The 13,680-nt window shown below is 39.7% G+C and overlaps 1 protein-coding gene across 1 annotated transcript in view; it reads right to left on the bottom strand.

The window, feature by feature from the left end:
- The window catches only part of GAB3 (GRB2 associated binding protein 3), a 54,183-nt gene that overhangs the window by 17,248 nt on the left and 23,255 nt on the right, over positions 1–13,680 (bottom strand). Inside the window, exons 5-8 of the mRNA XM_017864374.1 lie at positions 7,361–7,416; positions 6,694–6,913; positions 4,543–4,624; positions 3,338–3,440 (exon numbers count right to left, since the gene is read on the bottom strand). Of these exons, the coding sequence (XP_017719863.1) occupies positions 3,338–3,440; positions 4,543–4,624; positions 6,694–6,913; positions 7,361–7,416 (461 nt within the window). The remainder of the gene's footprint in view (positions 1–3,337; positions 3,441–4,542; positions 4,625–6,693; positions 6,914–7,360; positions 7,417–13,680) is intronic.

Genomic DNA, 13,680 nt, shown 5'->3' with positions numbered 1-13,680 from the left:
GTGAAACCCCGTCTCTACTAAAAATACAAAAACTAGCCGGGCGAGGTGGCGGGCTCCTGTAGTCCCAGCTACTCGGGAGGCTGAGGCAGGAGAATGGCGTAAACCCGGGAGGCGGAGCTTGCAGTGAGCTGAGATCCGGCCACTGCACTCCAGTCCGGGCGACAGAGCGAGACTCCGTCTCAAAAAAAAAAAAAAATCATTAGGGAAATGCATATGAAAACCACAATGAGATACCAATTCACACCCATTAGGATATCTATTATAAAAAATGATAAATAGGTCAGGCGTGATGGCTCACGCCTATAATCCCAGCACTTTGGAAGTCCAAGGCAGGCGGGTCACATAAGGTCTGGAGTCTGGGATCAGCTTTGCCAACATGGTGAAACCCCATCTCTACTAAAAATACAAAAATTAGCCAGGGATGGTGGTACACGCCTGTAATTCCAGCTACTTGGGAGACTGAGTTAGGAGGATCGCTTGAACCTGGGAGGTGGAGGTTGCAGTGAACCGAGACTGTGCCACTGCACTCCAGCCTGGGCAATAGAGAGAGACTCTGTCTCCAAAAAAAAAAAAAAAAAAAAAAAATTAATAAAAGTGTTAGTGAGGATGTGGAGAAATTGGAACCCTTGTGCATTACTGGCAGTAATGTAAAATGGTGCAGTCACTGTGGAAAACAAGTTTGGTAGTTCCTTAAAAAGTTAAGTATAGAATTACCATATGACCCAGAAATTCCACTTCTACATATATATACAAACAAATTGAAAGCAGGAAGTCAAACACACACTTGTATGCCAATGTTTATAGCAGCATTATTCATAATAGACAATGGTAGGAACAACCCTAAATGCCCATTAGCAGATGAACGGATGAACAAAATGTGGCCTATACAGTTAAATATTACTCAGTCTTAAAAAGAAATGAAATTCTGATATGTCCTACAATATGGATGAATCTTGAAAACGCTAGGCGAAATGAAAGAAGACAAACACAAAAGGACAAATATTGTATGACTCCACTTATATGAGGTACCTAGAATTAAGTTCATAGAGACAGAAAGTAGAACTTTACTACAAGAAAAGTACTTTTTGAAAACTGTAAAAGAAAGCTTCTAACAGTTCTAATTGCCTAAAAACTTGAAAAAAAACATCCAAATGTCATTCCATGGGTGAGGGGACAAACAAGATGTGACACATCCATATGCTTGAATACTGCTCAGCAATAAAATGGAAGGAGCCATTAATACATGTAACAATGGATGAATTTCAAAAAAACCATTCTGAGTGAAAGAAGCCAGTTTTAAAAGGTCCTGTATGATTCTATGTTTGTGTCAGTGGTTGCTAGGGGTTACAGGTGAAGGCAGGGTTTTGGAACTGTTGTGTATTCTGATCATGGTGGTGGTTACACAAATCTCTATATATGTTCAAACTCGTAGAACTGCACACCAAGAGAAAGTCAATTTCACTGTATGATGTAAAATGATCTAAAACTTAAAAGTAATGTAATACCATAATACAAAATTAATGTGAGATTTAAGAGTCTAGAACTCTACTATAAAAGCCTTACAGAACTGTTGAAACTAAAGGGCTTGAAAAAGTGATAGAGAAGAAATCCCATATATTAAAATTATGTTTATTCTTCTAAATTTTCTATAATTTCACAAACATTTAAAGAAGAATATATGGCAAAACTTGTATTTCAGTAAAGCAAAACCGTGTTTCAGCCCCTGGCCTTAATTACTACATTCAGATCAGAACTTGCCCTTAAAGAGAAAAAAAAAAAAACTAACTTAACATATATACTTATGCGCAAAATCAAAGTCAAATCATACTAGGTTTGACTACCATATTGGGCTGTTATGTGGCACAAGTGAAATAATGTAAATCAAAGTCATATGAAACTGTCTTATTACTAAAGTTAAAAAAACACAATTGAACAAGATGGGATAGCCTTTAAACATTTTTATATGACAGTTCCCATGATCATAGCTACTATCAGCCAGTGTTCTGGGTTCTTAATCTGCTGTGTCATGTTGCCTACTAACACACGGAGACAGTCATTGATCAGTGATCATAAACCTAGGCAAACAAACGATTCTTAACTTTGTTGTTAATGAAACACTGATCTTTCTCACAATATCAAAGATCAGAAATGAACTTTTGGTATCTGCAATGACTCTGCACTTGCTTCCATTGGGTTTTAGATTCACTTCCTTTTTCTGTTCTCTGGAGACAGAGCACAGCTGTTAAGCATCATTTTATAAGAGTGTTTTCTTCTAGAAATTTCCCAAGGGCCATTACTAAGTGTGAGAAATATTGGGAAGACCGTAACAGATTTGTGTATGAGTCACTTTGCATCTGCATACGGTTAAGTGCACTTACAGCACAATTTGAATAAAATAAGAAGGCAAAATGAAGCATTTAATTATAGCTTAACTGGAGATTACTATTTTTAGATTTTCAGTTGCTGATTATCCTTGCATACAGGAAGGCAGAAATGTCTTCTCAAGAGTATATTGTCACAGTGCCTTGAACATTGTCCTTCTAAGATCTCTTCAAAATTTCACAGTTCGAACAGAAGCTCTCTCTTGAGTTCCCTACATTTCTAAATTGCAGAACAGGCACTGTCATGGCTAAAGTATCTTCTCATTGCCAGAGGTGCTAAAAGTCCCTCTCCATCTTCAAAAGCCCATGTTCTCAATAGCATCCAAGATGAAGAGAACAGAAGGAACAACAGGCTAGAAGGGAAACATCAGGACTCTTTTTAACTGCGAATGGTTAATCAAGTCTGCATCCACTCAGGTCTATAGAATGATCCCATAATAGGAGTCTTCCAGAGGCTAATACACACTCACAGTCCAGGGTACTGTACCTTTCCCAATGGGACTCTAAGTGATTCATCCTCCAGGAAGGTTCAGAAACAGTCAGGACAGGGCCACCAGGTGTTCTGGTGGAAGGGAACATGCAATATGTTGAGTTTTTACAATTTAAACTCTGGACATCCAGAGAACTACAAACCTATTGGGGTCAAACAGGACATCACAGCCTTGGTGAAAAGAATTGCTGGCATTTCCATTTTTAAATTAAGCAAGCCTCAGCCCTGGGCTATCTTGAAATACTGCAATCTCAAAATGGTATGAGGAGTCGAATGTTGCAAGAAAAAAAGCCAACTCCAAATTGATTTGTTCCAAGTCTAGAAAAGCTTATGGCCTGGTTTTACGATCAAGTGGTTGTTTTAAAATTGCACAGGGCTTACTGAAGGCTGTGTTTCCTTTTTAATGAGCTCATAAGAATATAGGTTGGGGTGAAGGATAAGAAGAGTGTGAAAAACATAAGATTACCATTTCGATGTAGCTTTCTTCCTCTTCTCTGGAAACAGGATTAGCAAAAAATCTTGCAGAATTAATACCATTTCTTTCTGGAGAGAGAAAGCTGGTTCGACTGCTAAGAATAAAAATATAGATGAGGTCAAAGCAATGTCTTACAGCTGCTGTGAAAGCCAGCCAGGAACTAACATGGCCCTCATGGGGTTTCAGCCCTCCTCTTCCAGACACAACTTCCTTCCGGCCAAAGCAATTCCTGAAGAGACAGAAAATGCCCAACAGTTTCTGCTTCACTTTGGGGCAAATGGCTCCCAATTCACAAAGGCTGCTTTTTCTCAGGCCCTCTATGTGACACAGCTCATGAGCTTTCTAAATGGACGAGGGCATCATATCATTCAGAAAAAAATAAACTCCTTTGGGGCCTTCTTGTTTCTATTGAATTTAAGGAAAAGTGAGGATGGACGGCCATTCCTCTGATAGGACACAAGACCGTTAATCAACTTCCATCCCTCTTCTGAGTCAGAAGCATGAGCTGAGTCACAGTCTTGGCTGGAAATACAGCTCATTGCAGAATTCTGCTTTACAATGCAATTGCGTTTTGTGGCTTTAGAGTGAACCGAGAAACTCCTGAGCCACGCTCAGGACTAAATAGGCAACTTCTAAAAGGTGAGATGAAAGGGTGCAACTACATTTTGAAGTTTGTCTACCCAGCCCATGAACCTGGGAACTCACTTGTCCTACCCCATTCACAAAGTTGGGCTGGGGCCATAGCCAGTTCCACTGAGACTGGGGAACACAATTCTCTCTCCCCAGGAAATCTGAATTGGCATTGAAAAAGAGCCCATCTGTTGGTACTGCAGTTGTAGCATGTAAACAAGTTCAGGGGGTATGGTACAGCTATCTTTGACCATGGGGACTGTGCAACAGAGAAAAGAATACTGCAAAGACAAAGAAATGCAAAGATGTGAAGAGTGAAGCAGAAGCGAGTAGATTCCTTGGGTTCCCGATAGCACACTAGTTCCTGATTCCAGGATCCTGATTCCAGGATCCAGTCATATTCCTTCCTTTGTGATCTATAAAACAGCTCTTGCTCTCGATAATAAACCTCACCCCTCCTTTGGCTTAAACTAGATCAAATGGGCTTCAACTACATTTAATCAGAGGCCTAACACACACCAGGCATGTTCGTGCTGGATGAGGCTCTTCTGAGCCATCAGTCTTACCAAGGCACAGTGCGGGTCCTGGTAAGAGATGCGTGTTCCCGGATGGTGGAGAGGTTTCTCAGGTCCAGAGGAGGTGGCCGTGCTACAAGACAGTGTGCAACATCCAGGAGGTCAAGGCCAGAATCTAAAGGCTATAAAACTATGACATTTCACTTTCCCAGCACACCAAATTCACATTTACTAACAGGCAGCACTGATAATGAGTGTGAATTTCACTGTCCCCCTCTTCCCTGCCTCACTGGGAGTAAAGACAAATACTGAGCAAACGGTCACATTACCTGCTGGAGGTTAACAACGTGGCAAGGCATTATTAAGAAGTCTCTGTATATCACACGTGCTTCTAGGTGTCAAAGGCACAGGATGAACAAAGCAGATGAAAGTCTCTGACCTTGTGCAATTGCAACACCTATTACCTCACACCCACTGTGTCTGAAGTGGAAATGTTACCTTTCTTATTACAGGCAGAGATGATCACCCAGGTCCTAGTCTTCCCCACCTACAATCCATTGTCCACCTGATGATCCTTCTGCCTAGAACATTCTTCCCCATCTCTTTGCCTCCAGACAAGATCAGGCCCCACAGCCTGGGCTCTCAAGTTCTCGTACTTACCCTTCACAGCACAGCCCCAGTTTGTGATAATACACTCATCTGTGATTTACCTGGGCCTAAACTGTGCTCCAGGAGAACAGGGGTGTATCTGGTCTGTTCACTGCAGTAGCCTCGGCACCTAGAGAAGCACTTGGTATCTGCCCCAACCCTTATTCCACCTCAGTGGCCCATCTTCCTGAGTTAGTCCTGGCCCAGGTATCCACCTTTGCATCCACTCACTAAATCTCCAACCCTGAGTCTATCAGACATCTTCTGTTGCCTACGACAAGGTCCTGCAGAGCTGTGCTGTCCATTGTCGTGACAACTAGCCACATGTGCCCATTTACACATATATGTAAATTTATTAAAATTAAATACAATTTAAAATGTAGTTCCTCAGTCACATTAGCCAAATTTCAAGGGTTCAATAGTCATTATTTCCAACATCACAGAAAATTCTGTTGTTGTTTCTGACCAGAATTAATGGCTATTTCCTCTGAACCTCATAAGACAGGATCTGTTCTCCTACTTAGCACTGATTTCATAATTCTATTCCGTGGTCCAGGTGGATTTTACATATCTTCCTCCCCCTCAGACTGAAAAAGCCTCCTTGCTTCCTCATCTTTGTATCCCACTCAGTGCCTACCACAGCACTACATATACAGCACATGCATTGTAAATGTATAAATGTAGTTTGACTGAAATTTAAGGGAATACGCCTGGAGTAGACCAGGCATGAGTAGTGGTCTTAGTTGGCAGCTTTGGGCACAGCCACCTGAAGTGACTTTTTTTGCTTTCTAAAGAGCAAAGAGAAGTCGGAATGGACAAGAGATCAGTCATTCTACCAATGCTTCCTTGTAATCACACAGCCAACTGGGAAGAGCAGGATGAGTAAGAATGAAGTTAACAAGTCACTCTGACCTGCTCTTCCTCTTTCCCTCTTTTCCTATCTATCTCCCTGTCTGTCCATGCTGCTCAACAGACCAGAGAAGCTGCCTGGGAGTAAGACAGAAGCTGCAGACACCCTCTGCACAGAGGAGTCAGCCTAATCATTGCCAAAATCCTCTTCCACCCCTGAATACCTCTGCTGACGGGCATGCACAGAATGATGAGTGATAAACTGCATGTGACTCGGTCTGACCTTCAGGAATTGGTGTCAAAGGCTATTCCTGACTGCTTTACAGAGGCTGGCACTATGATTACATTCAAGTGCTGTCTAATGGGGAGATGCCAGGTGGGATTCCATTCGAATCCACCATCACTTATTCCTGGGCTTGTTAGGGAAACAGCCAAAGACAGCCCTCTGGAATGAACTTGACTTTGTCAGCTGTATTTGCAAGGCCACAGTGCCTGTAAGTCCCCCAACTCCTATTATCATGACAATCTGAGGCAGCAAGGTGCCCCAGCCCTTCCTATTCCATCCCAGCCACTTCTTTCCTGACCTTATACTCTCTGGCCCTCTGAGATGGTTTCTCTAGGTCTTCCTTTACAGAAACCTTTTCTATGCAACCACTGGAACCTTGCTCCCCTCCCCCTATACAGCAGGTCTGGTCAAGTGCTTACGTTTCCTCTGAGGCTTGAGATCTCTATTCACTGGGGGAGGTTCCAGGTCTGCAGGTAGCTCAGGCAACTGGCTTGAGATGCTTCCTGAGTTCATTGGAATGTAGTCATCAGGGCTGCAGTGGGGTCCAAGACCAGAGGCACCAGCCTGGGGGCTCATGGGCACATAGCTGTCTTCGATACTGGCTGAAGCTGTGGGGTACATCGGGGAGAACCTGCATGGCTGCAAAAGAATAGATGCAGATTGGGATCCACCGACCAGTCATCGAAATGGCTATCAGAGGGCAGCCAAAGCTGCACATATGGTTACAGTTCCAAACTATCCAAGTATAACTCTGAACTACCTCAGCAAAGTCAGACAAGCCTCTAGCTCAAGTTCTGCCTCTGGACTTATCGTTTTAGTACAGGTGATAACTCTCCAAGATCTGACACTGGAAGACAGAGGGTTATGAATTTATGCAAATGCTTTAAGTATAAAGTGATGCCTTAAGTAGCTATACCAAGTTGAGCAAGTCCTGTAGTTCCCAAGCAAGTTCAAGTCTTCAGGGGGAGACTGGAAGAGTCCTCAGACACTCAGAGTGTTGAATCTTAAAGATTTCAAGGGAATATATATAGATCAGGCTATTTTTGGTAAAATTGATGTGTAAAGGAACCTGAGTGTTGAACTTACCAAATTTAAACTAAGTCGCTTGTCTCGGTGTCTTAAGGATTGGCCTCCTACATCAGCTGCAAGAAATAAGCCAAGGTGGTGAGAAATGCAGAACAATATCAACTGAAACTAGACTCCAGAGAGGAAGAGAAGCATAACACAACAGTTGCTATTAGAGTCTAGCTGGGCAGTCAGAACACATTTCCCCAACAGATGAAAAATCAGACCAGATTTTGAAGAAGTTTCTAGTCGATGGCTTGAGTTCTCTGTGTGAATTAGGAGGAGATATAGCAAGTAATTAACAAATGCTTGTTGCATTTATTACATATAAATCTTCTGAGCTGGAGGTTTGAGGAGAGGAGAGAGGTTTGAAATATTCCTTGTAATGAGCAGGAGAACAGGGTGAACAGAGAAACAATTGCCTTGTGGAGCAGCATTAAGGGCTCAATTGAGGTCTGCGACCAGAAAAACTCCTCAGATAGAGGCATAGAAAGGACATTTGGATTTATCCAGGATTAGAAACTCATCAGATGGATGCAATAAACAATGTGATATTAAAATTTAGAATAATTGTTGAATTTAAAGAGAAAATGTTCAGAAGGCAACAAGATATCTGGGCCTGGACTCAAATGAGATATAATTTGAGGGAATTTAGCAGCTTAGAGATGGCAGTCAAAACTGTAAGAGTAGATGAAACTATTTAGGTTGCAAGTGTTGAGAAAAGTACAAAACTCTAGAGAATCCTAAGATTCAAAGAACTAAGAAATAAGTCAGTGAAGTATCTTGAGAAAGAGCAACTATAGATTAATGAGGAAACTTCGGGGGTATGGTGCCATGAAAGCCTCAGGAAGGAAAGAATGGCCAACGGTGTTGAGTGGTGCAGAGGAGTCCAGCAAGTGCTCCCAGCATGTGGAGGCCAGAGCAAAGCAGCCTTCAGCTCTCAAGAGCTTGGAGGTGTGAAAAGTCAGGAGGCCTCTAAGAAATAAACTTAAAATTCGACAACATCTTAAAATGCAAGGACAACTCCCAGCTCAGAATAAATGTGACAGAGACTGATGGAATTAAGCATATATATTATATATACATATATGTGTATATATATGTATATATTCACGCTTACATATGTTTAAAGATGTACAAGTACTGGTTAAAAACCACTCTGAAGTCAGACTGTCTAGTTGTAAATCCCTACACCACCATGTATTAGCTGTGTGGCACTAGACAAGTTACTTACCCTCTCTATGTCTCAGTTTCCTAATTTGTAAAGTGAAGCCAATAATAGAACCTGTTTCACAGGACTTCCGGAAAGGACTTAGAACACTGCCTAGAACACAGAAAGTACTTAATAATTCTTAGAAACTATTATGGAATAACGTCTTATTGTGGGACTTGCATGTGTGAGCACAAGCCCTTAACTCCCTTTCCACTACCTGACCCTTTTGAAGTCATCAAAGAACATAAATATAGGGAAAACTCTGAATCAAAGGCATAGGTATAATCCACGTGCCAGATACTTTAAGAGATTTATGACAGATAGAATGCAGATGGGATCAGAGTAAAGGAAGGCACTTTTTCTCTTATATGACAGCATTCATCGCAAGCTTCCCAAAGTGCCCTTGGGCCTTAAGGGAACATGCGCAGACAGTACTCCCCATGGCCTGGGGTGGTGGTAGCTATGGAGTGAGTCTCCTCTGCCTTATACTGGGAAAAATCTAAAGACTACACAAGAAAACTATTAGAATTAATATACAAATTCAGTAAAGTTGCAGGCCACAAAATCAACATAGAAAAATCAGTAGTATTTCTATATGCCAACAGTGAACAATCTGCAAAAGAAATTTAAAAGTAATCCCATTTACAGTAGCCACACATAAACTTAAATACCTAGGAATTAACCAAAGAAGTGAAAGACCTCTATAATGAAAACTATGAGACACTATTGAAAGAAGTTGAAGAGTACACCAAAAAATAGAAAAATATTCCATGTTCATGTATTGGAAGAATCAACATCATTAAAGTGTCCATACTACCCAAAGCAATCTACAGATTCAATGCAATCCCTACCAAAATACCTATTATAGTCTTCACAGCAATAGAAAAAAATCCTAAAATTTGTATGGAACCATAAAAGACCCAGAATAGCCAAAGCTATCCTAAGCAAAAAGAACAAAACTGGAAGAATCACATTACCTGACTTCAAATTATACTACAGAGCTACAGTAACCAAACAGCATGGTACTGGCATAAAAACAGACACATAGACCAAAGGAACAGAATAGGGAACTCAGAAACAAATCCACACACCTACAGTGCACTCATTTTTGACAAAGGTGCCAAGAACATACACTGGGAAAAAGACAGGCACATAAATAAATGGCGCCGGGAAAACTGGATATCCATACACAGACGAATGAAACTAAGACCCCTATCTCTCACCATGTACAAAAGTCAAATTAAAATGGATTAAACACTTAAATCTAAGACATCAAAGTATAAAACTACTACAAGAAAACATTAGGGAAAAAAGGCTAAGACATCAAACTATGAAACTACTACAAGAAAACATCAGGGAAAATCTCTAAGACATTTGCCTGGGTAAAAACTTCTTCAGCAATACACCAAAAGTATAGACAACCAAAGCAAAAATGGACAAATGGCATTACATGAACTTGAAAAACTTCTGCACAACAAAGAATACAATCAACAAAGTGAAGAGACAACCCACAGAATGGGAGAAAATACTTGCAAACTACCCATCTGACAAGGGATTAATAAACAAAATATTTAAGAAGCTCAAACAACTCTATAGGAAAAAAAAATCTAACAATCTGATTAAAAGATGGAACAAAGATTTGAATACACATTTCTCAAAAGAAGACAAACATGTGACAAACAGGCATATGAAAAGGTGCTCAATGTTATTGATCATCAGAGAAATGCAAATCAAAACTGTCTCAAAAGAGACATACATGCAGCCAACAAGCATACAAAAAAGCTCAACATCACTGATCACTAAAGAAATGTAAATCAAAACCACAATAATATGTCATCCCACACCAGTCAGAATGGTTATTATTAAAAAGTCAAAAAATAACAGATGCTGGTGAGGTTGCAGAGAAAAGGGAATGCTTACAAACTGTTTTTGGGAATGTAAATTAGTTCAACCATTGTGGAAAACAGTGTGGTGATTCCTCAAAGACCGAAAAACAGAAATACCACTCAACCCAGCAGTCCCATCACTGGATATATACTCAAAGGAATATAAATCATTCTAACATAAAGACACATGTACACATATGTTCATTGCAGCACTATTCACAATAGCAAAGACATGGAATCAACCTAAATGCCCATCAATGCAGATTGGATAAAGAAAATGTGGTCCATATACACCATGGAATACTATGCAGCCATAAAAATTAATGAGATCATGTCCTTTGCAGGAACATATACAGAGCTGGAGGCCATTGCCCTTAGCAAACTAACACAATAACAGAAAACCCAATGCCACGTGTTCTCACTTATAAGTCAGAGCTAAACGATGAGAACACATGGACACACAGAGGGAAGCAATAGACACTGGGGCCTATTGGAGGGCAGAGGATGGTAGCAGGGAAAGGATCAGAAAAATAACTAATGGATACGAGGCTTAATACCTGGGTGACGAAATAGTCAACAAACCCCTATGACACAAGTTTACCTATTTAAGAAACCTACACATGTACCCCTGAACTTAAAAGAAAAGTTAAAATAAAAAACATATTTAAAAACTACAATGAGATTATCTTCTCACCCCAGTTAATATGGCTTATATCCAAAAGACAAGCAATAACAAATGCTTGTGAGGATGTGGAGAAAAGGGAACCTTTGTACACTGTTGGTAGGAATGTAAATTAGTACAACCACTATGGAGAAGTTTGGAGGTTCCTCAGAAAACTAAAAATCAAGCTACCATATGATCCAGCAATCCAATTGCTGGGTATATACTCCAAAGGAAGGAAATCAGTGTATCAAAGAGATACCTGCACTCCTATGTTTGCTGCAGCACTGTTCACAATAGCCAAGATTTGGAAGCAACCAAAGTGCCCATCGACAGATAAACAGATACAGAAAATGTGGTACATATATACGATGGAGTACTCTTCAGCTGTAAAAAAGCATGAGATCCCGTCATTCAACAACATGCATTGAACTGAAGGTCATTAAGGAGGTTAAGTGAAAGAAGCCAGGTACAGAAAGACAAACATCACATGTCCTCACTTATCTGTGGAATTTAAAAATCAAAATGATTGAACTTACAGGCATAAAGAGTGGAAGAATGGTTGTAAGAGGCTGGGAAAGGTAGTCAGGGTGGGGGGCTGTGGGAGAGGTGGGGATGGTTAATAGATACACAAATTCATTAGAAAGAATAAGACCTAATATTTGATCACACAACAGGGTGACTATAGTCAATAATAACTTAAGTGTACATTTTTTAATAACGAAAAGAGTGTAATTGGATTGTTTGTAACATGAAGAATAAATGCTTGAGGGGATGGATACCCCATTCTCCATGGTGTGCTTATTTCACATTGTATGCCTGTATCAAAACATCTCATGTACCCATATATACACCTACCATGTACCCACAAAATTAAAAGAAAAAAGAAACTATAAAAGCAAGAGCAAACCAAACTGAAAATAGTATAAGGAAATAAATAATAAAGATCACATCAGAACTACAGAAAAGTTGGTTCTTCAAAAGATAAACAAAATCAATAAACCTAAAGACTAAGTGGTTTAGTCACTTAGTAACTAGAGTAAGAAAAAGCAAAGAATGCTCAGATAAATAAAATTAGAACTGAAAAAGGAGACATTACAATAGATACCAAAGAAATACAAAGGGTTGTTAGAGATTGTTTTGAACAATTATACATTAACAAATTTGAAAACCTAGAGGAAAAGGATAAATTCCTGGACACATAAAACCTACCAAGATTGAATCAGAAAGAACTAGAAAACCTGAACAAACCAATAATGAGTAATGAGATTGAATCAATAATAAAAAAAGGTGTCCCAACAAAGTAAAGCCCAGAAACTTGATAGCTTTACTGCTGAATTCTACCAAACATTTGAAGAAGAAGTGACACCAATGCTTCTCAAACTATCCCCAAAAAATGAAGAGGAGGGAATTCTCTCTAACTCATTCTCCAAGGCCAGCATCACCCTGATACCAAAACCAGACAAGGACACAAGAAAAAAAGAAAACTATAGGCCAACATCTCTGATGAACATAAATGCAAAATCCTCAACAAAATACCAGGATTAGTACCTAGGTTATGAAATAATCTGTATAACAAACCCTGCGACATGCGTTTCCCTATGTAACAAACCTGCACATGTACCCGCAACCTAAAATAAAAGTTTTAAAAATTAAAAAATACTAGCAACCTGAGTCAAACAATACATCATAAAGATAATACAACATGATCAAGTGGGATTAATCTCAGGGATGCAAGAATGAGACACATTACATCAACAGAATCCAGGATAAAAACCATATGATCATCTCAATAGAGACGATAAAAAGCATTTGATAAAATTCAACATCCCTTCATGATTAAAAAAAAACTATTAACAAACTAGGCATATAAGGAACATACCTCAAAATAATAAAGGCCATATATGACAAACCCACAGCCAACATCATAGAGAATGGGGAAATGCCGAAAGCCTTTCCTCTAAGAACTAGAACAAGAAAAGAATGCCCACTTTCGCCACTTTTATTCAACATATTACTGGACGTCCTGGCCAGAGCAATCAGGCAAAAGAAAGAAATAAAAGATATCCAAATTGGAAAAGAGGAAGACAAATTCTATTTGCACATAACATAATATTAAATACAGAAAAATTTAAAGATGCTACCAAAAAACTCTTGGAACTGATAAATGAATTCAGTAAGTTTACAGGATACAAAATCAACATACAAAAATCTGTAGCGTTTCTATACATCAACAATGAGCTAGCTGAAGAAGAAAGGAAGAAAGCAATCCCATTTACAATAGCTACAAAAAATTTCCCAGGGATAAATTTAACCAAAGAGGTGAAAGACCTGTACAATGAAAACTAAACTACAAAACACTGATAAAAAGAACTGAAGAGGACACAAACAAATGGAAAGAAGAATTAATATTATTAAAATGCTCATGGATCTGGCCAGACATGGTGGCTGACACCTGCAATCCCGGCACTTTGGGAGGCTGAGGCCGGCGGATCACCTGAGGTCGGGAGTTCGAGACCAGCCTGATCAACATGGGGAAACCCCATCTCTATTAATAATACAAAAATTGGGCCGGGTGCGG

Source organism: Rhinopithecus bieti, unplaced genomic scaffold (genome assembly GCF_001698545.2).
Source record: "Rhinopithecus bieti isolate Rb0 unplaced genomic scaffold, ASM169854v2 scaffold_76809, whole genome shotgun sequence".
NCBI lineage: Eukaryota > Metazoa > Chordata > Mammalia > Primates > Cercopithecidae > Rhinopithecus > Rhinopithecus bieti.
Note: the sequence above shows the minus strand (reverse complement) of the source record. Positions and strands in the feature narration are given on the sequence as shown.